General features: G+C 47.2%; 1 protein-coding gene across 1 annotated transcript; it reads left to right on the top strand.

The window, feature by feature from the left end:
• The first annotated feature begins 50 nt into the window (after positions 1-50).
• LOC140076131 (NXPE family member 4-like) lies at positions 51-19,568 on the top strand. Its single transcript, XM_072122638.1, has 9 exons — positions 51-120; positions 367-461; positions 2,224-2,251; positions 3,529-3,609; positions 4,215-4,339; positions 5,258-5,979; positions 12,647-12,708; positions 16,928-17,146; positions 18,568-19,568. The coding sequence occupies exons 1-9, from the start codon at positions 51-53 to the stop codon at positions 19,113-19,115; spliced, it is 1,950 nt and encodes a 649-aa protein (XP_071978739.1). The 3' UTR covers positions 19,116-19,568.
• The last annotated feature ends 8,312 nt before the right edge of the window (positions 19,569-27,880 follow it).

Raw genomic sequence — 27,880 nt, 5'->3', positions numbered from 1 at the left:
AAAGGGGCCAACTGGGGCTCTGTCGCCCAGGGGCCAACTGACACCTGGAGATGACCCTCGGTGGGGGGCACAGGTTACTTCCATTTGGGCCTTGTTGGTTGAACATCCTGATCACAGCAGGTAGGATTGACTTCCGATAACGCTCCGTCACACTTGGGGTGAAGCAGTCGTCACTGAAGGTGCTCTCCAATCCCACCCCAGTCTCATGGATGGGATGGGAGCTATTCTCCAGAATAGACTTCACAGTGTCCTCCCCTCAGCTACCCCCTGCTCTGTGCCCAGAGGACCCCCAGGACAGACCCGGGTTTCCTAATCAGTTTGTCCAGTCTGCTCCTCTCCCTAGCTGAGATGCTGCTTCCCCAACAGACTACGCCAAAGAAGATGAAGATGCTGATAAAGATGGTGAAGAAGGTCTTGGGAAGTCCCCCCTGCACTCCGAATGCCCTCAGCCTCCTCAGCAGGTATCCAAACGAAGATAAAGCAGTGGCACTCACCTGGTTAATTTCATAAGGGGGATATTCATCATATGCTGGCGCACTAGCACGATAGCCCCCCCGCTACTTTTTCGCAGTGTGATACATCAAGAGGCTGAAACCTCTTGATGAATCCGGTGGGGTCCTGCGCAGTGATTATTTCTACGCAAGGCCCTGCCTGACATAGAAATAAACGCAGCCGGCGACTTATCACACACGGAGAATGCGGCACAGGTTACGGTCCGTTTCGCGCTACGGAGCGTTTCCTCAATGCAATTACGCCACCAGTCCGCAACAGTGAGGTATAAATGCCTGCGTCGTGAGGGCCGTTGTCATGGAAATGAACTTTGTGCCGGCGTCCACCTGCATTAAACAACTTTATACAAAAACGACAAACAAACATCCACGATTCTAAAAGACAGAACATCTCAAATGGTTACTTAGATTTTTTTATAGTGTGTATGTATGACCTGAGGGGTTACCCAGCAAGATGAGAGGAATAAAAAAAATACCTAGAGAGACAGAATGGACACCCTCACATGGATAATCAATGTAGGACTTCATCTAGGACATCCATTACCCAATGAAATGGAATGAAAATCTTCTAATCTGAGTGAACAGATTCTGATAGTCTTTCCAATGTAGTATCGCCCACAGGGGCACTCAATACTGTGCAATACAGGCGGTCCCCTACTTAAGGACACCCGACTTACAGACGACCCCTAGTTACAGACGGACCCCTCTGCCCTCTGTGACCTCTGGTGACCTCTCTATACATTACTATAGTCCCAGACTGCAATGATCAGCTGTAAAGTGTCTGTAATGAAGCTTTATGGATAATCCTTGGTCCAATTACAGCAAAAAATTTTGAAACTCCAATTATCACTGGGGTGAAAAAAAATTTTGTCTAGAACTACAATTATAAAATATACAGTTTCACCTTACATACAAATGCAACTTAAGCACAAACCTGTAGACCCTATCTTGTATATAACCCGGGCACTGCCTGTATACACACACATAAAAGACCTGATCCTGTGGGAGATGCCACCAACCTGGACCAATTTTGCCTGGGATTATACTTACAGATACTGCAACGGCCACATCTATGATTTCTTGGGGGGAGACCAATTCTCCCCAGAGCTAGAAAATCGACTGCTTACCAAGTGATCTCTGCTAGTGATGCTGCATCTGAACAATACCAGAGGTCTATTGGAAATGAGCTCCTTCAATTGTGCATCCTCCTGTAACAACTTCCAATTTCTGTGAATTGCTGATCAGAACTGAAGGCGAAAAAGAAGGCAAAACTCCTCTAATTTCTCCTAACAACTGAAATGTTCTTTTATACACTTGTAGTAGGGGTCTCTAGTGTTTTATTATACTCTGGATCAGTGGTAAGTGACCCACCTGACCACCGCAGACGATGACGTAAGCTGAGACTTTGGACTGGAGTCTAAGTGGCACCCAGTTTTCACCAGAGGGCGCCGCAAAGCGGTTCGGTCTTGCTGCGGCATGGTGCCACCAGGTCCACCAATTTGGCAAGCTCTGCGCACTTTGTGCAGCGCTGCGTAATCTGTGTGCGCTATATAAATAAAGAATTATTATTATAATTATTATCTCCTGAGAATCTTTGATCTCCATCCACGGTCTCCACATGTGCAGAAATCCCAATCCAATTTAATGTTGAGGAGGACACCAAAGTTCTTGTAGGACTTCACTGTCTCTATGTCCATTCCTTGGATGACCACAGGTTGAGAAGGAGGACTGCGCTTGCAGAAGTAAGTCTACAAGGTTCCAATTGATGGTGGGGAATCACACTGCAGTCCCTAATCAGTCTCTACCAAGTGGTGGAACATCTAAATTCTCGACATAAAGCTCATCAGCAAGTCTGAGAATATCAGGAAGATCTACTGTGTGATGGAGATACATGGGGACTTTTCTGGTTATACTTACAATCTGGTCCTTTTCAGGGAACCAATGTTGGATTCGTAGATGCATGGCACATGAAGGTGGCATTGTCCTACGTGGTTGTCCATCCTCCAGGATATACACATGAAAGTATCATGAGTCTGGCTTTCAGTTTTGCTTATTTGTAATAAATACAGAGAAAGAACATGTCATATCTATGGGTTTAGAAGGTTTAGATGGATGATGTTGGACCCCATTACGGTCCCCAATCACTTTTTGCCACGTGCAATTAATAGTCGTGTTGATTTGGTATCATCACCACCTACGACTTACAATTAACGATTAAAGTATAGATAGATGAAATCACCTTAATTCAAAAACTCCAGGGGTCGAGAGGTTTCCACAGAATTGACCTTGGTAAGAAAAATGGAGGGGGAAGGGAAGATCTTAGGACACCCAATATCTCATCATTCATGTAAGGTTAACATCGATTAAGCATCCATGACCTCTGTAGCTGAATGTAGAGATCACACACAGGAGGATGAAGCTTTCATCTGAAGCCATTGGACAGGAGACGCCTCGGCTTCAAAGCTCAATTATTGTCAATTTGAAACTTTATTAGTTTTTTCTCTCTCTTACAGACGACTTACACCGCCCCGTAATGTATCAGTCCTGAGTTACACCGCCCTGTAATGTCTCAGTGCTGACTAATTTAGGAGATGGTAATCCAGATCAGGAGGAGAATTAGCGAGGAACATTTTCTGAGGAAGGGGTGTGAGCCATAGTGGATAGTCATCTCATAAATCATACACTTAAATATTAGAGCAATCCGGAGCATGAAAGGTTAATAGATCCATGTCCTGGAGGATCCGGCTTCCTGTAAAGAACATACATGGATCCGGCTATGGAAGCAGCTGTGACCCTTAGGATCCAGTCTATGGTGCTGACATTGTGAGGTGAGGTCCATGGGGTGTCCTTCCCCTTTCACATTGAGACGCTGGAGCCTTTTATAGATGTTACAGATGTATCCGGTTGTGTATTGACGGTTCCAACATATAATGGGGGGTCGTTACAGTGTAACAGTGTCCCTAGACTTTACAGCTGTGTCAGGATTGTTGCTGGACAAAGTTATATTGTCTCTTCCAAGGTCATAAACCTAAATGCGGTGGGATCTGTGAGCCCAAAGTTCTTAAAGGAAATCCCTCTGGATCCAGAATTTTGGAACAAGGTATCTGATTGGAGGGATTGGTTGTGGATACCGCTGTTACACGGGTTTGTCGGAGCATTAAAGTTACTCATCTCTCCCTATCCTGGAACCCACTTCATGGTGTATCCCATTACCTGTGTGTGTGCGAAAATGGATTTATATGATCCTGCACCAAATTCCAGGAGTGTACCCTCTCTAAGCGCCCTGAGGATGTGTCCTCACACTGCTGTGCTCTAAGTTCCCTGCATTGAGCTGCTCTACATCACGTCCCCACTGCTCGTAGTAAACACTGTAGCAGGTTTTCTGGTTGAATACTTGTTAATTAAAACAGGGGAGGAGCTGCTGAGAGAGCACAGAGCACAGCAGTGTGAGGACACCACCCAGGGCACTTGGAGAAGTTACAAGCCTGCAATATTCATCCATATATCACAGTCCTGCTGCTACTAACAACTGACACAAAGGTCTGATTACACATCTCTCCAGGGACAATAGGTAACACTGGCTGAGGTCTACATGGTCACACCTGCTGATGGTTTCCTTCACCACTTACCTCACTGACCCAGCCTTTACCTCTATATAACAATGTAATCCTAATCCCTAATCCCTATCTCTCCATGTGTCTGTAGGCTACTTGTGTTTCCACAGGACGAGGTCCGTGTATAAAGCTGCGGCCATGGCTAGAAGTTTCCTTCCACTGATCCTTTCCGCCATATTTCTTGTGAGCTTCACCTGGCACAGGAACAAATTCCAGGTGAAGGGTGAACTTCAGTAATCGGATATAGGGACATATAAGGGCAAGTCCTAAAGTAGACGCTGACAACATCTTATTCTATATTCCAAGCAAATAGGGATAGAAAGTTCTACATTTGGCAAAGAGATACAAAAACAGAAAGTGTGTATACATTGGGGGTCATTCACTAAGGGCCCGAATCGCGTGATTCATTGGGTATCCGGACGATTTCCGATTTGCGCCGAATTCCGCTGGGATTTTGGCGCACGCGATTGGATTTCGCTGGCAGGCTGCATGCAACAGAAATCGGGATACGTGGCCGTCGCAAAACCCAACGGATTCGGAAAAAACGTGGGATTTTTTAAAAAAAAGTGTCGCTTGACACGCACTTACCTGCACCAATAGAATAGAAATAGAAGGTGAACTCCGGTGAACTCCAGCGGACCTCGATGCAGCAGCGACACCTAGTGGATATCGGGGCACACAGACCTTAGTGAATCCCGACACAACCTGAATCAGCATCGGAGAACCCGGCTCTGGATCGTGACTGGACCGGGTAAGTAAATGTGCCCCATTGTATATTCAGTATTCAGCAAACTTCTGAGCTCCCTCTAGTGGTGGCTCCTGGAAGACAGAGCTTTGATGTTTTAATCTGGAGGGCAAATTAATGAAAGTAGAACTGCTGTGACTATTACTACTAAACAGCCAGACACCTCCTGTACTGTCCATCATGCTCTATACTGTACTGCTGTGACTACCATTACTACCACTACACATTTCATTATTTGCAGGTAGAGCTCTATGCAAATTCATGTTCTTGCATTGGTTGAGGGGGGGGGGGGGTCAAAAGCAGAATCAACAATTATAGAAAATTTTCAATGTCCACTATCACATATTTACCAGCTATTCTTTCTTCTTCTATGACCCTGTAAATGTTAGGCTTCCCTGAAGTATCTTCTGCAGGATTGCCTCCAACGTCAGGAGGATGATGGTCATTTGACGAAAGTTGTGACTCCACCGCTGAAAACCGAGCTACAAGTAAAAATAGATGCAATGTATCACAAACTGGAAGCCCTTATCCCTAATGTGACCTTCAGGCTCTTTAACACCACCACAAGTGGGAGACGTAGTACGGTTTCCCTCGTGACCCCTCAGGAGACTTACTGCATTGGAGAAGACCTTGTGGTACAGGTGGATATGTTCGACCACTTGGGCAACAGGAAGACGTATGGAGGAGACTTCATAAGACCAAGACTCTTCTCTGGAGACCTCGGAGCTGCCATGACGGGAGTCATAAAGGACTTCAACAATGGGTCGTACCAAGTCCACTTCCCCTTGTATTGGGCCGGAAAAGTCAAAGTCCACATCCTCCTCTTCCATCCCAGTGAGGCAGTGGCTGCCTTGTGGCGCGCTCGACTATCCGGCCAAGATACTGCAGGTTATGAGGGACAATTTGAAAGACTTGGTAAAAATGCCACAAGTCGTTGCGGTTTCGATCTTGACGGGACAGATGGAGAACTCTGTGAGTACAAGGACCTGCTGGACGAGGAGACCTACTACTGCTACAAAGCTCCAGGCTTCCCCTGTGAAACTCTGCTGAATATGAGGGTCTACGAGTTCAATCAATTTCTCACAAGTGGCGAAAAACAGATGTTTGAGAGGTACGATGTCCTTCAGGTGAAATCTTATGGAATCTCCAACCATTCCTGGCCAGAACTCTAAAATTTAGAGACTTATGAGTGGCCACTAATCATCACTGTTGGGTGCTAGGGGTCCCACTTGTTCTACGATATGTCTTTGTGTTCTGCTGAGGCCACCGATCTCAGCTCTGTGCAGCAGATCCCCCACACTACGCACCTAAAAATACCAGTCACCTTCTGTATAATGTCCGTATGTATTTCTCCCAAATAATTTATCCCCCTAAAAACACAGCTGACAACACAAATGAAACATCCTATATACAGTCCCCCAAATAAATTAAAGTATGTCTTGTATAACTAATTAATGCCTAGGTAGAATATACAGCCCCCTTCATAGATAATATATACAGCCAGACCCCCTCATAGATAGTATATACAGTCAGATCCCCCTCGTAGATGGTATATACAGACAATATCACCCCCACTAGATAGTATATACAGGCAGCCCAACTATATAGGTTTTACATACAGGCATGACCCCCACCCCCATACATTTGTATACTGCTGATACATGGGTCAGTGCAGCAACGCTCTGCCTGTCAATTTCTTCAGTGTCTTAAAGATGCAGATAATTGATTTTCCTTGTAGTACAGACTTCCCAGCATTTGGCGAGTCCGTACTTCTGATGATCTGCCGCCCCCCTCAGGGCTCTGCAATTTGATGCCTGAGGTTGCAGATGTAGGCATTGGAGCCAACAGAACCTCCGGGACCCATTCTGGTCAGCTAGGGGGCCCAGTGGTGCCTTAAAAAGTCACTTGATGTCCCTACCCCTGCAAAGGCTAGATGACAACACTGGAGAGATGGTTCATCCTACCCATGGGTACATTTTGTTAGGATCAGTGGATCCTCTGGACCACCGCGGGAGATGTAACTAGCCAACACCCGGAACCGGAGCCTAGCGGCACCTGGTTTTCACCAGAGCCCGCCGCAAAGCGGGTTGGACTTGCTGCGGCAGGATACCACTAGGACGTTCCCAGGTGTGACTAGCCCACGGTGGCAGCCGAGGTCGAGGTACCTTAGCGGATGACAACTCGTAGTCGGGTCCAGGCACAGGGTCAGGGCAGGCGGCAGAGATGCAACGTCAGGTTCAAGTCCGGGGTCAGCAACAGGAGGTCCAGGCAGGAGGGAACGGGAACACAGGCACACAGCAACAGGGAGGAACACAGGTAACACGGCAACACAGGACTCAGGAACGGGAACACACAGGAATACAGGAATACCCAGGAACACAGCAATACTCGCTAGGAAGCTTTCTCTAAGGCTAAGAGGCACAAAGATCCGGCAGGGAATGATGGGAAACAAAGGGTTACATACAAAACAGGAAATGACCAATACTAATCACCTGTGCGCCGGCCCTTTAAATCTTGAGACAGTGCCGCGCGCGCGCCCTAGGGAGCGGGGCCGCGTGCGAGACCTAGTCCGGACGGGAGCGGGAGCCAGGAGAGGTGAGTGCACCGGAGCGGGACCGGGGCAGCGGAGGGAGGCACGGGTGCACCCGCGATCCGTGGTATGGATCGCGGGGGTGCCCGTGACAGTACCCCCCCTTCGGCCTCCCCCTCTTCTTCTTGGTCCCAAGAAACCTCTGGAGGAGAGTCCGATCAAAAATATTCTCTTCAGGCTCCCAGGATCTCTCCTCAGGCCCGAACCCCTTCCAATCTACAAGGAAGAACCGCTTACCCCTTACGAACTTCATGTCCAGAACCTCCTTGACTTCATATACATCTGGAGAATCAGCCTCAGGAGCCGGAGGAGGGGATTGCTGGGTGAAGCGTTTCAAGACGACTGGCTTCAGGAGGGATACATGAAAGGAGTTCGGGATGCGCATAGATGGAGGAAGGCGGAGCTTGTATGCCACTTGATTAATGCGCTTGATTACCTCAAAGGGGCCAAGGAACCGGGGCCCAAGTTTATAGCTGGGTATCTTAAGCCGGACGTATCTGGAGGATAGCCATACTTTGTCACCAGGAGAGAAGACAGGAGGAGCTCGACGCCTTTTGTCAGCCTGGGTCTTGGTACGGTCTGAAGCTCGTAGAAGGGACTGGCGGGTCTGGTCCCAAACAGCCTTGAGATCCTGCACCAGATCCTCCACCGCAGGGACAACAGAGGGGGTAGACAGCGGGAGAGGTGGGCGAGGAATACGTCCATAGACCACGAAGAACGGAGCCGAACCAGTAGATCCCGAGTCCAGAGAATTGTAAGAGAACTCAGCCCAAGGTTGAAGGTCAGTCCAATTGTCTTAACGGGCTGAGACGAAGTGGCGGAGGTAGCAGCCCAAAGTCTGGTTCACCCTCTCTACTTGACCATTCGACTGAGGGTGGTAAGCAGAAGAAAAGTCAAGGATGACCTGCAGTTGGTTACATAAAGAACGCCAGAATTTAGAGACAAACTGGACTCCTCGATCGGACACAATGTGAAGCGGAAGGCCATGCAGACGGAAGATATGTTTGAAGAACAAACTGGCAAGCTGTGGTGAAGACGGAAGACCTGGAAGGGGAACAAAATGGGACATTTTGGAAAACCGGTCCGTCACCACCCAGATGACAGTATCGCCTGAGGAGACAGGCAGATCAGTAACAAAGTCCATTGCCACGTGAGACCACGGGCGACTGGGTATCGGCAACGGGAATAACAGTCCAGCCGGTTTGAGACGAGAGGCTTTATTGCGGGCACAGGAGGAGCAGGATCCCACAAACTCCTGAACATCTTTCACCAGGTCTGGCCACCAGTAATAGCGGGAGATGAGGGCCAAGGAGCGTTGCACCCCAGGGTGCCCAGCCAGACGAGAAGAATGTCCCCAAGACAGAATCCTCTTCCTGAGAGCAGGTCTAACATACGTCTTGCCAGGAGGCAGCTGCCGAAGGTCCACCGGAGCTGCAACAACGAGCTGATCAGGAGAAATTATGTGCCGAGGAACTGGTTCATCTCCAACAACATCTGACGAACGGGACAGAGCATCAGCCTTGACATTCTTGTCTGCCGGACGAAAATGAATCAGCAAGTCAAAGCGGGAGAAGAACAAAGACCACCGGGCTTGCCTGGGATTCAGGCGCTGGGCTGTCTGGAGGTACAGAAGATTCTTGTGGTCAGTGTACACACAAACAGGATGGAGAGCTCCCTCCAGAAGATACCGCCATTCTTCAAGAGCAAGTTTGATGGCTAATAGTTCTCTGTCTCCAATGGAATAATTTCTCTCAGCTGGGGAAAAAGTCTTGGAAAAGAAACCGCAAGTCAAAGTTCGGCCCTTGGGCCCTTTCTGAGTGAGCACCGCTCCAGCTCCTATGGAGGATGCGTCCACCTCCAGAAGAAAGGGTTTGTCCGTATCTGGCCTAGAGAGTACGGGAGCCGAGGAGAAAGCAGACTTTAACTTGGAGAAGGCCATTTCAGCAGCTGGAGACCAGGCACGTGGATTGGCACCCTTCTTGGTGAGCGCCACGATGGGGGACACCAGAGTGGAGAAATGGGGAATAAACTGACGGTAATAGTTCGCAAACCCCAGGAACCTCTGTATGGCTCGGAGACCCTCTGGACGTGGCCACTGAAGAACTGCAGACAGCTTCGCGGGGTCCATCTGGAGGCCTCTGTCGGAAATTATGTAACCGAGGAAGGGAAGGCAGTGCTGGTGAAACAGGCATTTTTCTAACTTGGCATAGAGGTGATTGGCACGAAGTCGACCTAGAACTTGTCGTACGTGTGCCTGGTGGGACTCAAGGTCTGGAGAGTACACCAAGATGTCATCGAGGTAAACGCCGTCTTCCACTCATCACCTTTGTGGATCCGGATGAGATTGTAAGCACCACGGAGGTCCAGCTTGGAGAACACCTTGGAACCACGTAGGCGATCAAAGAGTTCTGTAATCAACGGCAGGGGGTAACGTTTTTTTACCGTGATCTTATTCAGCCCACGATAGTCTATACAGGGACGTAGGGAGCCGTCCTTCTTGGTAACGAAGAAGAAACCTGCGCCAGCCGGAGAGGAGGACTTGCGTATAAAACCCCTCTGCAGATTCTCCTTGATGTAGTCGGACATGGCTAGAGACTCAGGTACAGAAAGAGGATAGACACGACCTCTGGGAGGAGTGGCACCAGGAAGAAGATCCACAGGGCAATCATAGGGACGATGTGGTGGTAGAATCTCCGTCTGCTTCTTGGAGAAAACATCCGAAAAGTCCCGATAACAAGCTGGCAAACCCTCCAGAGACTTGGGAGCCAGAGTCGAAGTCCTCACAGGTAGCGGACGGGGAATCTGCATACAACGTGAAGCACAGTTCGGTCCCCAACGGAGGATATGCCCGGAGGACCAGTCCAGTACAGGGGCATGAAGCTGCAACCAGGGGAGACCCAGCAGTAGAGCAGATGTGCTCTGGGGCAGCACAAAAAAAGAAAGTCTCTCTTGATGTAGGGCACCAACTTGCAGAAGCAGGGGCTCTGTGCGAAACCAGATGGGCACGGAGAGAATCTGACCATTGACCGAGGCAATAGACAATGGCTTCTCGAGACGAACCACCGGGAAGTGATGCCGAGAGACCAAGGCTGCATCCACGAAGTTCGCTGTAGAGCCCGAGTCCAGGAAGGCAGTAACCTGGATCTGGGTACCGGTGCCAACGCTGAGGAGCACGGGAAGAGTCAGACGTGGAGAAGCTGTGCTTACACCTAGGGACGCTTCTCCCAAGAAGCCTAGGTGCTGGCGTTTCCCGGACGTTGAGGACGGACAGGACAGGAACCGATGAAATGCTCTGGGCTGGCACAGTACAGACAGAGGTTCTCCTGTCGGCGTCTTGAACGCTCTTGTAGAGTGAGCCAGGTTCGGTCAACCTGCATGGGTTCCTCAGCAGAAGATTCAGGCGGGCCCTGGAGCGGCCTTTGGAAGACTGGCACCAGGCGAGAAATGCGTCTAACACGGCCTTGGGGATACTCGGAGCGTAGTTCCTCAGCTCGCTCCTTAAACCGAACATCAATTCGAGTGGCCAAGGTGATGAGGTCACTCAGAGTAGATGGAAGATCCCGAGCTGCCAGTGCGTCCTTGACCTGCGCAGAGAGCCCCTTCTTAAATGTAGCGATGAGGGCTGCATCGTTCCACGCAAGTTCAGAAGCCAGGGTGCGGAATTGAACTGCGTACTCTCCCACCGATGAGTTGCCCTGACGCAAGTTCAACAATGCAGACTCCGCAGAGGAGGCTCGTGCTGGTTCCTCGAAGACTGACCGGAACTCTGACAGAAACGCACTGAGGCTAGACACAACCGGGTCATCTCTGTCCCAAAGCGGAGTAGCCCAGGCCCGGGCTTTCCCGGAAAGAAGGCTGAGGACAAATGCCACCTTGGACCGCTCTGTGGCAAATTGCGACGGCATGAGTTCTATGTGCAAGGAGCACTGGGTTATGAAGCCCCTGCACATCTTTGGATCTCCATCATACTTGCCGGGCAAAGAGAGGCGTAGCCTGGGTTCAGCAGCAGGAAGATAAGCCGGGGTAGCAGGGGTCGCAGCGGCCGCTTCAGGAGACTGTTGCTGATGTTGGGTAGCAAGTAGTTGTTGGAGCATGGCGGTGACTTGCTCTAGCTGATTCCGCTGTGCTGCAATCTGCCGGGACTGGTGGATCACGATGGTGGCGAGATCAGGCTGACTGGGAGAAGGAGCCTCGGCGGGATCCATGGCCGGATCTTACTGTTAGGATCAGTGGATCCTCTGGACCACTGCGGGAGATGTAACTAGCCAACACCCGGAACCGGAGCCTAGCGGCACCTGGTATTCACCAGAGCCCGCCGCAAAGCGGGTTGGACTTGCTGCGGCAGGATACCACTAGGACGTTCCCAGGTGTGACTAGCCCACGGTGGCAGCCGAGGTCGAGGTACCTTAGCGGATGACAACTCGTAGTCGGGTCCAGGCACAGGGTCAGGGCAGGCGGCAGAGATGCAACGTCAGGTTCAAGTCCGGGGTCAGCAACAGGAGGTCCAGGCAGGAGGGAACGGGAACACAGGCACACAGCAACAGGGAGGAACACAGGTAACACGGCAACACAGGACTCAGGAACGGGAACACACAGGAATACAGGAATACGCAGGAACACAGCAATACTCGCTAGGAAGCTTTCTCTAAGGCTAAGAGGCACAAAGATCCGGCAGGGAATGATGGGAAACAAAGGGTTATATACAAAACAGAAAATGACCAATACTAATCACCTGTGCGCTGGCCCTTTAAATCTTGAGACAGTGCCGCGCGCGCGCCCTAGGGAGCGGGGCCGCGCGCGAGACCTAGTCCGGACGGGAACGGGAGCCAGGAGAGGTGAGTGCACCGGAGCGGGACCGGGGCAGCGGAGGGAGGCACGGGTGCACCCGCGATCCGCGATATGGATCGCGGGGGTGCCCGCAACGGAGGCACGGGTGCACCCGCGATCCGTGGTATGGATCGCGGGGGTGCCCGTGACACATTTAAATGGTAAAAAATATGTGAACATAAGCTTTTTATACTAGGAATTTAGTTTCTCCAAGGCACTGGGTCTGTGTCCTCACACTGCTGTGCCCTTAGCTCTGGCCATTGCTCTGCTTAAAATTCCCTCCCCTTTGCTCTGAGCAGTCATTCAGAATAGAGGGAGCAGTTCTATAAAATCTAACAGTTCTCTGTATTTCCATTTTTAGGCCAAATGTTGCTACCAGAATCCCTACGACATTTAACGCTGTAACGGTGACTACATGTGGAAGTAAGTTTTTGGGATACCGGTTGGGGCAAAACATTGGCCAAATGTGGTTAAAACCGTTGAGTCATAAAAATCTTGTATTAAAGAGGAGGGAGGTGCAGCTGCAGCTTGTGATCCTGAGACTTCATGCTGTGAGAGGGGAGAAGGAGCAGTAAGAGAGACATCTAATAGCTTCAAAAGCTGCAGCTAAGCTTCACGCTGAGAAAACCCCGCTCAATCAGTAAACATTAAAATGATGTAGTAACTTACAGCAGAGATGGGGGATCAGTCGGAGCCTCCACCCTTCATAGAGTCCTCCAGCAACAAAATTAGGTAGGTAGATTATAAGCTTACCCTAAATACTTTCCCTGTTCCCCACAGATCTGTCGATTCAGCGAAAATTCTGGTTTCATATTTATGTATTTTAGCTTCTCTGTGCAAAAGGGTACACCCCGCAGGCAGAACTCCACCCCTTCTGCACCAAGTAGCAAATATGCATGAATAGAAATGTGAATTCTCTGAAATGACAGATGTACCAGTGCACCAAGACATCAGAATGGAATTTATTTCCAAACACATGATTGGAGATGAATAGTGGCCAAAACGGGGCTGGTTTTACTTTTGGGGGGATTTAGGAGATGGGTGGGTCCCTTTAATACAGCAAACATATAGAAGCTGCTGATATGGGGAGAACTGCCAGTATAGAAGCTGCTAATATGGAGATAACTGACAGTATAGAAGCTCCTAATATGGGGATAACTGGCTGTATAGAAGATGCTAATATGGGGATAACTGCCAGTATAGAAGCTGCTAATATAAGGATAACTGCCAGTATAGAAGCTGCTAATATGGGGATAACTGCTAGTATAGAAGCTGCTAATATGGGGATAACTGTCAGTATAGAAGTTGCTAATACAGGGATAACTGCCAGTTAAGAAGCTGCTAATGTGGGGATATTTGCTAGTATAGAAGCTGCTAATATGGAGATAACTGACAGTATAGAAGCTCCTAATATGGGGATAACTGCCTGTATAGAAGCTGCTAATATGGGGATAACTGCCAGTATAGAAGCTGCTAATATGGGGATAACTGCTAGTATAGAAGCTGCTAATATGGGGATAACTGTCAGTATAGAAGTTGCTAATACAGGGATAATTGCCTGTATAGACGCTGCTAATGTGGGGATATTTTCTAGTATAGAAGCTGCTAATATGGGGATAACTGCTAGTATAGAAGCTTCTAATACAGGGATAACTGCCAGTATAGAAGCTGCTAATATGGGGATAACTGCCAGTATAGAAGCTGCTAATAAAGGGATAACTGCCAGTATAGAAGCTACTAATATGGGGATAACTGCCAGTAGAGAAGCTGCTAATATGGAGATAACTGCTAGTATAGAAGCTGGTAATATGGGCATAACTGCCAGCATAGAAGCTGCTAATACAGGGATAACTGACAGTATAGAAGCTGCTAACACTGGGATAACTGTCAGTATAGAAACTGCTAATATTGGCATAACTGCCAGTATAGAAGCTGCTAATATGGGGATGACTGCCAGTATAGAAGCTGCTAATATGGGGATACACTGACAAATACTGATAGCAACAAAAATAGAAATCTCCCAAACAGAACAAGATTCACTGATAAATAGAGGGGGATCTGACTGTGAAAATACTAAAATATAACTTTTATTCACAGTTACATTAAAAGTGGACCATTACATGGTCAAAACCAGAAAATGTGTCATTTCCCACAATGCCGCGGAAAAAGTATTAAATGTACACTCGGGGTCACTTGAGATAATATTGGACCCTAAGGGCAGATAACTGTCGGTGTGTATTACCAGAGAGGATAAAATAGGGCACGAAACTACACTATAAGAACCAATGGCTTGCCCCTGATATGGTCAGGCAGCCAACTAGTCTAAGTGTATTTATTTGTTCCTACTCTCCATAACAGCACCATTCACTCTGTATTCGACCCAACGCGTTTCTAGTACTCCTATCATCAGGGGTCACACACATTCATTGTCATTCATGATTTTGTAAGACAAAGCGGCGTGGGCTCACGCTGTCGCATTGATATCAGCGGCAGCGAGTGAGGAAAAACACCAGGTATTTATTGTGGTATCCCCTCCCATAGGGCGTGCCTCAGATGACCAGACAACCAACCACAGTATGCCCCAAACCCTGTAGGTCCACCCACCTGGGCGGGACCCACGGCTCACCCTCGCTAGACAGCTGGGGGGAGAGGGAACCGCCGCCCATCATAGATGAGGTGGCCGGAAAAGTCCGCCCCCACTGCAGGTCACATGTCTCCGGTCATGTGATCAGGCCGACAGTCATGTGACTATCGGTCAGGTGATCATACCGGAGACCCCTTAACTATGTCAAAAATCGCATTAGGGAACATATCAGGGATATTAAAAACAACAAGGATACCCCGATCGCCAAACATTTCAGGGAACAACATAATGGTGACTATAACCTGGCGCGTTTACAGGCGATGGAATGGGTGAGACCACCTAAAAGGGGAGGTGATTGGGACAATCTGATTTTACGCAAGGAGACACAGTGGATCTTCAAAATGGACTGTGTATCACCAAGAGGTCTTAATGATGTCCTCTCTTTTGCAAGTTTTATTGATACATGATTTTTATTAACATACGCCCTCTCCTGAGGTTTTTTCTCACCCTCTAGTTGTGTATTGTTTTTGGGTTCTGTTTATATGTGTTTTGGTTATTAGTACCAAATTTTCTGCCAGGCACCATGGACAAGTGCCTTTATCCCTATTTACTAACAGTATGGATCCCCTTTATGTTCAATAGGCACTGGCCTTTATCTGGTGACCTATTCCCAGCTCCTGCCCCTATGTTCCTCTGGCCACCCCTTCTCTCTCCCCGGCTTTTGATCCCGGGGGGATGCCTTGGGGGATCTTTCTATCCCCAAGGTTCGAGATGGGCTGATTGTCGATTCCTTTGACAATCTGGGACCTTCCGGTTCTTTTTGAGGTGTGCGACCTCATGGACCGCTTTGGCTCATCCTTCTCCATTTTTGGAGACACGCACCATCTTTTGGCAATATGCGGGCCGGATCTGGGTTTCCCTGTTTCCGCTCTGCCTTTGCCATATATACCCCCCTCCCTCCCCCCCCCCCCTTCCCACCTTTGGGGTGACACCGTGGGGCTGTCCGTCACTTTGGTGATCTGGTCCTACTGGGTTGCGGGGTGATGGCTGTCTTCCTGGAGCTCTCCTCTGACGCTCTGGGTTTGACACGGGGGTTACCATGGTGACGTGACGCTGGTCTCCGGTATGATCACCTTACCGATAGTCACATGACTGTCGGCCTGATCACATGACCGGAGACATGTGACCTGCAGTGGGGGCGGACTTTTCCGGCCACCTCATCTATGATGGGCGGCGGTTCCCTCTCCCCCCAGCTGTCTAGCGAGGGTGAGCCGTGGGTCCCGCCCAGGTGGGTGGACCTACAGGGTTTGGGGCATACTGTGGTTGGTTGTCTGGTCATCTGAGGCACGCCCTATGGGAGGGGATACCACAATAAATACCTGGTGTTTTTCCTCACTCGCTGCCGCTGATATCAATGCGACAGCGTGAGCCCACGCCGCTTTGTCTTACAAAATCATGAATGACAATGAATGTGTGTGACCCCTGATGATAGGAGTACTAGAAACGCGTTGGGTCGAATACAGAGTGAATGGTGCTGTTATGGAGAGTAGGAACAAATAAATACACTTAGACTAGTTGGCTGCCTGACCATATCAGGGGCAAGCCGTTGGTTCTTATAGTGTAGTTTCGTGCCCTATTTTATCCTCTCTGGTAATACACACCGACAGTTATCTGCCCTTAGGGTCCAATATTATCTCAAGTGACCCTGAGTGTACATTTAATACTTTTTCCGCGGCATTGTGGGAAATGACACATTTTATGGTTTTGACCATGTAATGGTCCACTTTTAATGTAACTGTGAATAAAAGTTATATTTTAGTATTTTCACAGTCAGATCCCCCTCTATTTAATATGGGGATAACTGCCAGTATAGAAGCTGTTAATATGGGGATAACTGCTAGTATAGAAGCTAATAATATGGGGATAACTGCTAGTATAGAAGCTAATAATATAGGGATAACTGCTAGTATAGAAACTAGGATGTCATAAGTCACTAGACTAGATTGTCCATTCATGGGAAGGGGCCTCCTTTTCATCTTGACCTTGTCATGTTTCTAGATGTAACAGAAGACCCAAAGCCGAAATGTCAACCTGGGATGGGCTCCCCTCTTCCCAGCGGATACTTCTACAGGAACATCTGGAACCCCACATACTGTAACATGACTTCCTACAAGACTGGGGAGGACTTCATGCGATGTCTGCAGGGGAAGAAGCTCTACCTCATCGGAGACTCCACCTTACGCCAGTTCATGATGCACTTCACCGAAGGGATTAAAAGTAAGACGTCTACTCCTAACCTGTGTATATAAGCCCTGTACTACTACTCCTATCCTGTATATATGGACACAGCACTGTACTACTACTCCTATCCTGTATATATGGACACAGCACTGTACTACTACTCCTATCCTGTATATATGGACACAGCACAGTACTACTACTCCTATCCTGTATATATGGACACCGCACTGTACTACTACTCCTATCCTGTATATATGGACACAGCACAGTACTACTACTCCTATCCTATATATATGGACATAGCACTGTACTACTACTCCTATCCTGTATATATGGACACAGCACTGTACTACTACTCCTATCCTGTATATATGGACACAGCACTGTACTACTACTCCTATCCTGTATATATGGGCACAGCACAGTACTACTACTCCTATCCTGTATATATGGACACAGCACAGTACTACTACTCCTATCCTGTATATATGGACACAGTACTACTACTCCTATCCTGTATATATGGGCACAGCACAGTACTACTACTCCTATCCTGTATATATGGGCACAACACATTACTACTACTCCTATCCTGTATATATGGGCACAGCACAGTACTACTACTCCTATCCTGTATATATGGGCACAACACAGTACTACTACTCCTATCCTGTATATATGGGCACAGCACAGTACTACTACTCCTATCCTGTATATATGGGCACAGCACAGTACTACTACTCCTATCCTGTATATATGGGCACAGCACAGTACTACTACTCCTATCCTGTATATATGGGCGCAGCACAGTACTACTACTCCTATCCTGTATATATGGACACAGCACAGTACTACTACTCCTATCCTGTATATATGGACACAGCACAGTACTACTACTCCTATCCTGTATATATGAGCACAGCACAGTACTACTACTCCTATGCTGTATATATGTGCACAGCACAGTACTACTACTCCTATCCTGTATATATGGACACAGCACAGTACTACTACTCCTATCCTGTGTATATGAGCACAGCACAGTACTACTACTCCTATCCTGTGTATATAAACACTGCACTGTACTACTACTCCTATCCTGTATACATGAGCGGAGCTAAGTACTACGACTTGTATGATTTATATTTGGTGATGGAAGGGAGCCTCTGCCCAAACTGTTAAGCCATCTCTGTAGTGAGCTTGGTTCTGGTGCTGTATTCAGGCAGAAAAAAATTGACAGATGATTCAAAAGAATGTTTGAACTAATGACAGCTCCCAATCCTTAGACCACCCTGGACCATCGCAGTCCCCACTGCCTCCTGCTTCTCCTTTGGCAGCTCCTGGTCTGGTAGAAGACTGGTCCCAGAGAAACACAATAACCGATGCTGATACTTACACTGGGTGCAGTGAGTGTGGCAGGAATTACATGTACATTTCACTTTGTGTTTGTCCAACAGTAGCAAATTATTTTGGATACCACGGAAGAGGCTGGTCAGGCTGGGACAGGACCCTGCAAGCCATAAATTTTAGCAAAGATCTGTACATCTCCTACAAGAGACATGGATTCCCCTTACAAAATCCGGACTTCTACTACTTCAAGGAGGACATGTACACCAGTCGTCAGATTGACCGGTGCGCCGGGGGGAAGGACACGATTATTATTGTATCACTCGGGCACCACTTCAGACATTTACCCGTTAAGGTATTCATTAAACGAGCCTTCAACATCCGGAGGGCGGTGGAACGTCTGTTCATCCGGAGTCCTGACACCAAGGTCATCATCAAGACGGAGAATACCAGAGAGATGGGTGCTCGGCCGGAGATCCAAGGAGACTTCCATGGCTACACTCACTATCTGGTCCTCAGGGAGGTTTTCCAGGGGGTCAATGTTGGCTTCATAGACGCTTGGGACATGACGGTGGCATCGGCCACTGCGGTTGTCCACGTTCCAGGACATACATTTGAAAGCATCATGAGTCTGGCTTTTAGTTTTGCTTGTTCGTGATATTAATAACAGCAAGAATAACCAGTGGTTGCATCTTCAGATTTAGAAGCTTCAAATGGGTGATGTGGGATCCCATTGCGGTCCCCAATCCCTCTCCACCAGTTCAATGGAGCAACTGGAGAATTACTCACATCAAGGTCAGAGAATATCAGTGATGTCTACTATCTGGTGGAGATACAAGGGGACTTTCATGGCTATGCTTACTATTTGCTCTTCAGGGGATCCATGTTGGGTTTTTTAAATGCTTATTATCTGTGAGTTATGTTGTCCATCCTCCAGGATGTACTTTTGAAGGATTCTTGATTATGGTTTTTAGCTTTGTGAGTTTTAAATATAACACAAGGGATAATAGAACCAGAGGGATGGCGTGGGACCCCATTGCAGTCCCTAATCACATTCTACCTTGATTAATATACTGTATATTATTGGTCTATTTCTAGGTAGTAGAACATTTTTGGCCCCCTCCAGTAGAGGGACTTGGTAATAGGCACCTCCCAGAGTTATGACCCCGGGATAGAATAATTGATTTATTTAGGGGACACAGATTACACAGAACTAGCCAAATTGGTTCCTGTCCACAATGGGCCTCACAATCTAATCAACCTACCTATGTTTTGGAGTGTGGGAGGAAACCGGAGGACCCGGAGGAAACCCCTCCAAAAAACCGAGAGAACATACAAACTCTTTGCAGATGTTGACCCTTTAATAAAGTCTTCTCTGTTGATTTTAGAGAAGTCCTCTGGGCAAATATTAGATGGTTTCATTTCACATTGTGGTCCCGGAACTTTGTAGCTTCAGATTTCTAGGAAAAAGATGAAAAGGGAAACAGTCTCAGCTTCTACAATTCCAATCAATGGATTTATTCAATGACAGCAGCACCGTTATGCCCCTTCCCCATGACCTGTGTACATACAGGATCCGGGTGTGTGCCCCATAGTTCTCATCATAACATCATCCTGGTGATTATTATTCTGCTCGTTTATTACAAAGTCTATGTATAAACCTTCATATTCCTGTATGTGCCACAACTTATAATAAATGTAACCATTAGTAACCATAAAGCCTGATGCCTCTTGTAGTACAGTCAGAACTACTAAATCTGTTGGCTATTGTGAGACTGTTGTAACCACCAAGTGTGTTAGCTATGTGTGTAGTAACAACCCTGCCTGCTGCCTCTTGTAAGACTGTAGTAACCACCAAGCCCGCTGCCTCTTGTAGGAGTGTTGTAACCTACAAGCCTGCTGCCTCTTGTAAGACTGTTGTAACCTACAAGCCTGCTGCCTCTTGTAAGACTGTTGTAACCTACAAGCATGCTGCCTCTTGTAAGACTGTTGTAACCTACAAGCCTGCTGCCTCTTGTAAGGCCGTTGTATCCACCAAGGTTTTGGCCTCTTGTAAGACTGTTGTAACCTACAAGCCTGCTGCCTCTTGTAGGAGTGTTGTAACCTACAAGCCTGCTGCCTCTTGTAGGAGTGTTGTAACCACAAAGCCTGTTGCCTCTTGTAGGAGTGTTGTAACCTACAAGCCTGCTGCCTCTTGTAGGAGTGTTGTAACCTACAAGCCTGCTGCCTCTTGTAAGGCCGTTGTATCCACCAAGGTTTTGGCCTCTTGTAAGACTGTTGTAACCATAAAGCCTGCTGCCTCTTGTAGGAGTGTTGTAACCTACAAGCCTGCTGCCTCTTGTAGGAGTGTTGTAACCTACAAGCCTGCTGCCTCTTGTAAGGCCGTTGTATCCACCAAGGTTTTGGCCTCTTGTAAGACTGTTGTAACCATAAAGCCTGCTGCCTCTTGTAGGAGTGTTGTAACTTACAAGCCTGCTGCCTCTTGTAGGAGTGTTGTAACCACCAAGCCCGCTGCCTCTTGTAGGAGTGTTGTAACCACCAAGCCCGCTGCCTCTTGTAGGAGTGTTGTAACCACCAAACCTGCTGCCTCTTGTAGGAGTGTTGTAACCTACAAGCCTGATGCCTCTTGTAAGACTGTAGTAACCACCAAGCCCGCTGCCTCTTGTAGGAGTGTTGTAACCTACAAGCCTGCTGCCTCTTGTAGGAGTGTTGTAACCTACAAGCCTGATGCCTCTTGTAAGACTGTAGTAACCACCAAGCCCGCTGCCTCTTGTAGGAGTGTTGTAACCTACAAGCCTGCTGCCTCTTGTAGGAGTGTTGTAACCACCAAGCCTTCCGCCTCAGATTTCAGTAAATCCTTTCTCTTACCGATCTGTCTGTGGTTCTGGACTATGTTGTGGGCTGTGAGACATCACTCATGGGCCCAGCAGTCCTGGTAACAATAGGGAGCATTCATCTTCCCTATAATCAGCTCACACCATGAGCCCTATCATTACTGCTGCGAAAGAAAACAAAATGTGTAATTTGTAGTTTCCTCTCAGCGGTGACGAGGATGTGTAACCCAGATACCTACCTGCTGGCATCAGTATCACACCCGGTGCACAGAACCCGGCCGGAGCACGGACCCCAGAGGAACAGGTCGGTTCCGCCATCTCCTTCCTATAATATGTTATTATTATTATTATTATTATTAGGTTTTCTTGGTGGGGGGGGGGGCAGTTTGGTACAGGCTATGACTGTGGTCTGTTGTGTGTTTCTAAGCCTTTCATTTGTGATACTGTCTGTTGTGTGTATATAAGCCTAGCATTTGTGATACTGTCTGTTGTGTGTATCTAAGCCTTGCATTTGTGATACTGTCTGTTGTGTGTATCTAAGCCTTTCATTTGTGATACTGTCTGCCGTGCTGCTGTGTATCTAAACCTTGCATTTGTGATACTATCTGTTGTGTGTATCTAAGCCTTGCATTTGTGATACTGTCTGTTGTGTGTATCTAAGCCTTGCATTCATGATACTGTCTGTTGTGTGTATCTAAGCCTTGCATTTGTGATACTGTTTGTTGTGTGTATCTAAGCCTTTCATTTGTGATACGGTCTGCTGTGCTGCTGTGTATCTAAGCCTATCAGGGTGATACTCTTTGTGAAGCTTAGAGGACTATTTGTTATGTTATCTGCCAACACGATGTATCTAAGCCAACTATGTGTCTGTAGTGTAGATGTATCTAAGCAGACAGAATTAAATTGAGACAAAATCTTGCACTTTCTTTCTAATTGAATTACCTGCAGCGCAGAACAGCCCCATAAATAATCCTGTAACTACAGGGGGTAACAAACACCCTCACACCCTGTAGTCACCAGCTGGATAAAGAGATGCAACAAATGGTGATATTAACACGTTCACATAACGCAACATAATAACAAAATATTTGTATTTTTAGTTTTTGTTGCTTTATTTGTTACACAGTTTATTCATCATCCCGATTAGTCCAGGATTGTGGAGGAATAATGGCCGCTACCTTGGAGGTCTTGGGTGGTGGAGGGGTCCAAAAAGATTAAAATGGGTAATGCTTTAGTCAGTACATAGGTTCCTGGTGGACTAGTGAAGGGATTTGCGCCTGCTTCCCTGGTGGTCTAGGGTAGTGGTGGAAGAAAAAACTGTTTTTCTTGCCTAATTTAATGAAAGGGTCAGAATTTTTGGTGGGGGTTATTGAAGAGGGTTGTGAAGGAATTCCTGTCCGCATTCCTGGTGGTCTAGGGGACTGAAGGGTTACCTCTCTGTATTCCTGGTGGTCTAGGGGACTGAAGGGATACCTCTCTGCATTCCTGGTGGTCTAGGTGACTGAATGGATACCTCTCTGCATTCCTGGTGGTCTAGGGGACTGAAGGGATACCTCTCTGCATTCCTGGTGGTCTAGGGGACTGAAGGGATACCTGTCTGCATTCCTGGTGGTCTGGGGGACTGAAGGGATACCTCTCTGCATTCCTGGTGGTCTAGGGGACTGAAGGGATACCTGTCTGCATTCCTGGTGGTCTAGGGGACTGAATGGATACCTGTCTGTATTCCTGGTGGTCTAGAGGACTGAATGGATACCTCTCTGCATTCCTGGTGGTCTAGGGGACTGAAGGGATACCTCTCTGCATTCCTGGTGGTCGCGGGGACTGAAGGGATACCTGTCTGCATTCCTGGTGGTCTAGGGGACTGAATGGATACCTCTCTGCATTCCTGGTGGTCTAGGGGACTGAAGGGATACCTCTCTGCATTCCTGGTGGTCTAGGGGACTGAAGGGATACCTGTCTGCATTCCTGGTGGTCTGGGGGACTGAAGGGATACCTCTCTGCATTCCTGGTGGTCTAGGGGACTGAAGGGATAGCTGTCTGCATTCCTGGTGGTCTAGGGGACTGAAGGGATACTTATCTGTATTCCTGGTGGTCTAGGGGACTGAAGGGATACCTCTCTGCATTCGTGGTGTTCTAGGGGACTGAAGGGATACCTCTCTGCATTCCTGGTGGTCTAGGGGACTGAAGGGATACCTCTCTGCATTCCTGGTGGTCTAGGGGACTGAAGGGATACCTCTCTGCATTCCTGGTGGTCTAGGGGACTGAAGGGATACCTCTCTGCATTCCTGGTGGTCTAGGGGACTGAAGGGATACTTCTCTGCATTCCTGGTGGTCTAGGGGACTGAAAAGATACCTCTCTGCATTCCTGGTGGTCTGGGGGACTGAAGGGATGCTTGTCTGCATTCCTGGTGGTCTGGGGGACTGAAGGGATACCTGTCTGCATTCCTGGTGGTCTGGGGGACTGAAGGGATACCTCTCTGCATTCCTGGTGGTCTAGGGGACTGAATGGATACCTTTCCTGGTGGTCTAGGGGAGTGAATGGATACCTTTCCTGGTGGTCTAGGGGAGTGAATGGATACCTCTCCTGGTGGTCTTAACTAATAATAATGGTCAAGGGACGTGAGGATTGGGGTTCTATACCCGGGGTCTGGGGGTTTATTACATTTTATATCCCCTGGTGGCCCTATGCCGGTGTAGGATCCTCAGGGATTACAGATTCCAGACCTGGGAGGACCCCAGCACCGGTTTGGTGAGACAATCCCTTTAAGGGGTGAGAATAACTTTATAGTCAGACGCTGCTGGCGCACTCGCCTCCTTAATAACAGCATCTCTAAGAATTCTTGGATCATCAGAGACAATAAAAAAACAAGAACCTGTATTAACAGTAAGTGAGACACGAAGTCGCTAGATAAAAATTTTAGGAATGTCGTTCAGCCCAACGTTCATGGGAAAATCTGGCACACGATAAAGACAAGTTAATACAAGAATACCAAGTTTGGATGACAAGACGATACACTGTCCAAATAATACCACCATCCAGTGTCCAAATAATACCACCATCCAGTGTCCAAATAATACCACCATACACTGTCCAAATAATACCACCATACAGTGCCCAAATAATACCACCATACAATGTCCAAATAATACCACCATCCAGTGTCCAAATAATACCACCATCCAGTGTCCAAATAATACCACCATCCAGTGTCCAAATAATACCACCATACACTGTCCAAATAATACCACCATACAGTAACCAAATAATATCACCAAACAGTGTCCAAATAATACCACCATACAGCGACCAAATAATACCCCCATACACTGTCCAAATAATACCACCATACAGTGCCCAAATAATACCACCATACAATGTCCAAATAATACCACCATACAGTGTCCAAATAATACCACCATCCAGTGTCCAAATATTACCTCCATCCAGTGTCCAAATAATACCACCATACACTGTCCAAATAATACCACCATACACTGTCCAAATAATACCACCATACACTGTCCAAATAATACCACCATACACTGTCCAAATAATACCACCATCCAGTGTCCAAATAATACCACCATCCAGTGTCCAAATAATACCACCATCCAGTGTCCAAATAATACCACCATCCAGTGTCCAAATATTACCTCCATCCAGTGTCCAAATAATACCACCATACACTGTCCAAATAATACCACCATACACTGTCCAAATAATACCACCATACACTGTCCAAATAATACCACCATCCAGTGTCCAAATAATACCACCATACACTGTCCAAATAATACCACTATACAATGTCCAAATAAAACCACCATACAGTGCCCAAATAATACCACCATACAATGTCCAAAACATACCACCATACACTGTCCAAATAATACCACCATACACTGTCCAAATAATACCACCATACACTGTCCAAATAATAGCACTATACAATGTCCAAATAATACCACCATACAGTAACCAAATAATACCACCATACAGTAACCAAATAATACCACCATACAGTAACCAAATAATACCTCCATCCAGTGTCCAAATAATACCACCATACAGCGACCAAATAATACCACTATACAGTGTCCAAGTAATACCACCAAACATTGTCCAAGTAATACCACCATACTTTGAGCAAATGACACCACCATCCAGTGTCCAAATAATACCACTATACACTGTCCAAATATTTATGGACAATTATGTGGACTTTATATGGTGGTATTATAAGGTGGCTGTATGGTAGTATTATATGGTGGCTGAACATTGGACATTATGATATAACCATATAATTGTTATCTTTTGATCCTTCCATTAGGGTTTCCCTTCACTTTCCCCGATGGCTCGTGTACGAAAGAAACACTTTGCGCTAGTCTTAGCTGCCATCTTCCTGCTCAGTGTGATCTACCATAGAGACTTGTTACGGGTGAGTAGTATATTATAAGGTAAGTCATCGCTGCTCACTACAGACCCCGAGGTGCAGCTATATGCCCACTAGTCGGATTTCTAAGCTATTTGTCCAAAATTGAACAATGTTTTATGAATTTGGACCATCTTCTAATTAACATAATTTGGTTAACCCTGCCCACGCACCTCAACCACTTTCCATGAGATGGCATATAGAGGGAGCCTCATCCATGTCTAACATGCATTGTTGGGGTAATTCATAACTCTTTGGGTAACAAATGACCCATGTACTGTTCTTGCACAGACCCAAGGGGGCAGATTTACTTACCTGGTCCTGTCTCGATCCCGCGGTGCATTGTCAGATGTGGATTCGGGTCTGCCGCAATTCACTAAACCCGTGCGCTCGAGTTCCTGCATCCGTCGCTTCTGGCCAAGGTCCGCTGGAGTGCACCTTCTTCTTCCTGGTGTATGTGAGTGCTGATCTTGCAACACAATTACATTTTTAAATTCTGCGGTTTGTTCAAATCCGTCGGATTGTTCGACAGCCACGCCCCCCGATTTCTGTCGCATGCAAGCCGGCGCCGTTGCGCCACAATCCGATCACGTGAGCCGAAAACCCGGGTCAATTCGGCGCACAATGGAAATATTCGGGAAACCCGACGGAATCGCGGTCCCACAGTCCCTTAGTAAATGAGCCCCAATGTATTTGGTATCTGTATGCAGTACTGCTTGGTTGACTTTTCGGGGGTTGACTTTTCAGTGAAGTTCAATTTGGTCAGTCTCAGAGGGAAAGAGTTGGGTTTGCACAATCCCCACCTGAAAGTGGTAGTTTCCAGATTGGGAAGTTCCAAAGATAAGACTTAATGCCCTAATGCAGTGGTGGCGAACCTATGGCACGGGTGCCAGATGTGGCACTCAGGGTCTTCTCTGTGGGCACTCAGGCCATTGCCTCAATTTCACCAAACAGGACCAAATCCACCAAATCTTCCTTAAAAGATGCTGCTCTCAGCGCTATTTTAAAGTGACACTTCATAGGCTGTTTAGAACTGCAGGAAAAGTGAGAAGGTGTTGACAGAACTGCATTGTCCTGTACCCTCCATTCTTCCTGGAGAGAAGCTACAATGATGGTCTGAATTTGCCCACCTTCTTTCAACTGTGTTGGTGGCCTCAGGGGGCCCAATACAATTGAATGATGTTGAAGAGCAGGTAACAACAAGTTACTACTTGAAATGTCATGCTGGCACTTCATGGTAAATAAGTGGATTCTGGTTGTAGTTTGGGCACTCGGTCTACAAAAGGTTCGCCATCACTGCCCTAATGTTTCTGTGTCTTGAAGCTCCATAGAGTCTTCGAGATGAACAACGTCACTATAGTGCACCCATAGGAGTCCATAGTCTCGTTAAATTTCTCCAATACACAATCCCTACACCTGGTTCTCCAAGGACTTTGTCCATCTCCAATGGCTCCACGGGGCCTAATCGAAAGAAAGTTGGATGAAAATTGTTGGATTAGGGAACCAATTTGATGGTTTCCTACCCTCCCCAGCCATAAATGGAGGAGCAGATGTTCTACACTTGACTATCACTCAATTATATGGACAAACTACAATAGTATTTTATTAGTTAATTGCAGCCGTCAGATGTTGATATATTCATTACTTGGGTCTGTAATTATTTTGCAATTAGGGACAATAAAAACACTGTTTTTGACACACCAAACAATTAGGAAGAGGAAGTGCAGTAACATGACGTGACAGTTTTCTCAGAAGAGAAGCAAATATAAGACTTATATAAGAACCGTCTCAGTCAAAGGGGGAGGAGTCCAAATATTCCAAGAACATAGACTGTAAACATCACTGAAGGGACAACATGCCGATTCTTTGTAATCATAGTGTGGAGTAAGGAGGAGGAAACATAAGGTCCATCTTATCTCATCCATTTTTAAGGGCTCCAAAAATTTCTCCAAAATTGAGGCCTAAATACAGAGGGTTAAACCGAACAGATATTAGAGTCAACAAATTCCCTGGAGCTCTGACATCTAAGGTAGACCTTTTGCTTCACAATATTAGAAATCTGTACCCCTATGTGCATCCTAAACCAAGTTGTCCTCGTCAATCTTAATCCTTCTTCTTATCTTCTGCATTTTGCAGGAATCCCTTAGTTATGTGTT

The sequence above is a fragment of the Engystomops pustulosus genome, chromosome 8, assembly GCF_040894005.1.
Source record: "Engystomops pustulosus chromosome 8, aEngPut4.maternal, whole genome shotgun sequence".
Classification (NCBI taxonomy): Eukaryota; Metazoa; Chordata; class Amphibia; order Anura; family Leptodactylidae; genus Engystomops; species Engystomops pustulosus.
This window is presented reverse-complemented; position numbering and strand designations above follow the sequence as displayed.

Coding starts and splice junctions, on each gene's coding strand:
- LOC140076131 (XM_072122638.1), top strand. CDS start 51: ATGACCCTCGGTGGGGGGCACAGGTTACTTCCATTTGGGCCTTGTTGG. Junction 462..2,223: donor GCCCTCAGCCTCCTCAGCAG/GTATCCAAACGA, acceptor GGATGACCACAG/GTTGAGAAGGAGGACTGCGC. Junction 2,252..3,528: donor GGAGGACTGCGCTTGCAGAA/GTAAGTCTACAA, acceptor GTCTCTTCCAAG/GTCATAAACCTAAATGCGGT.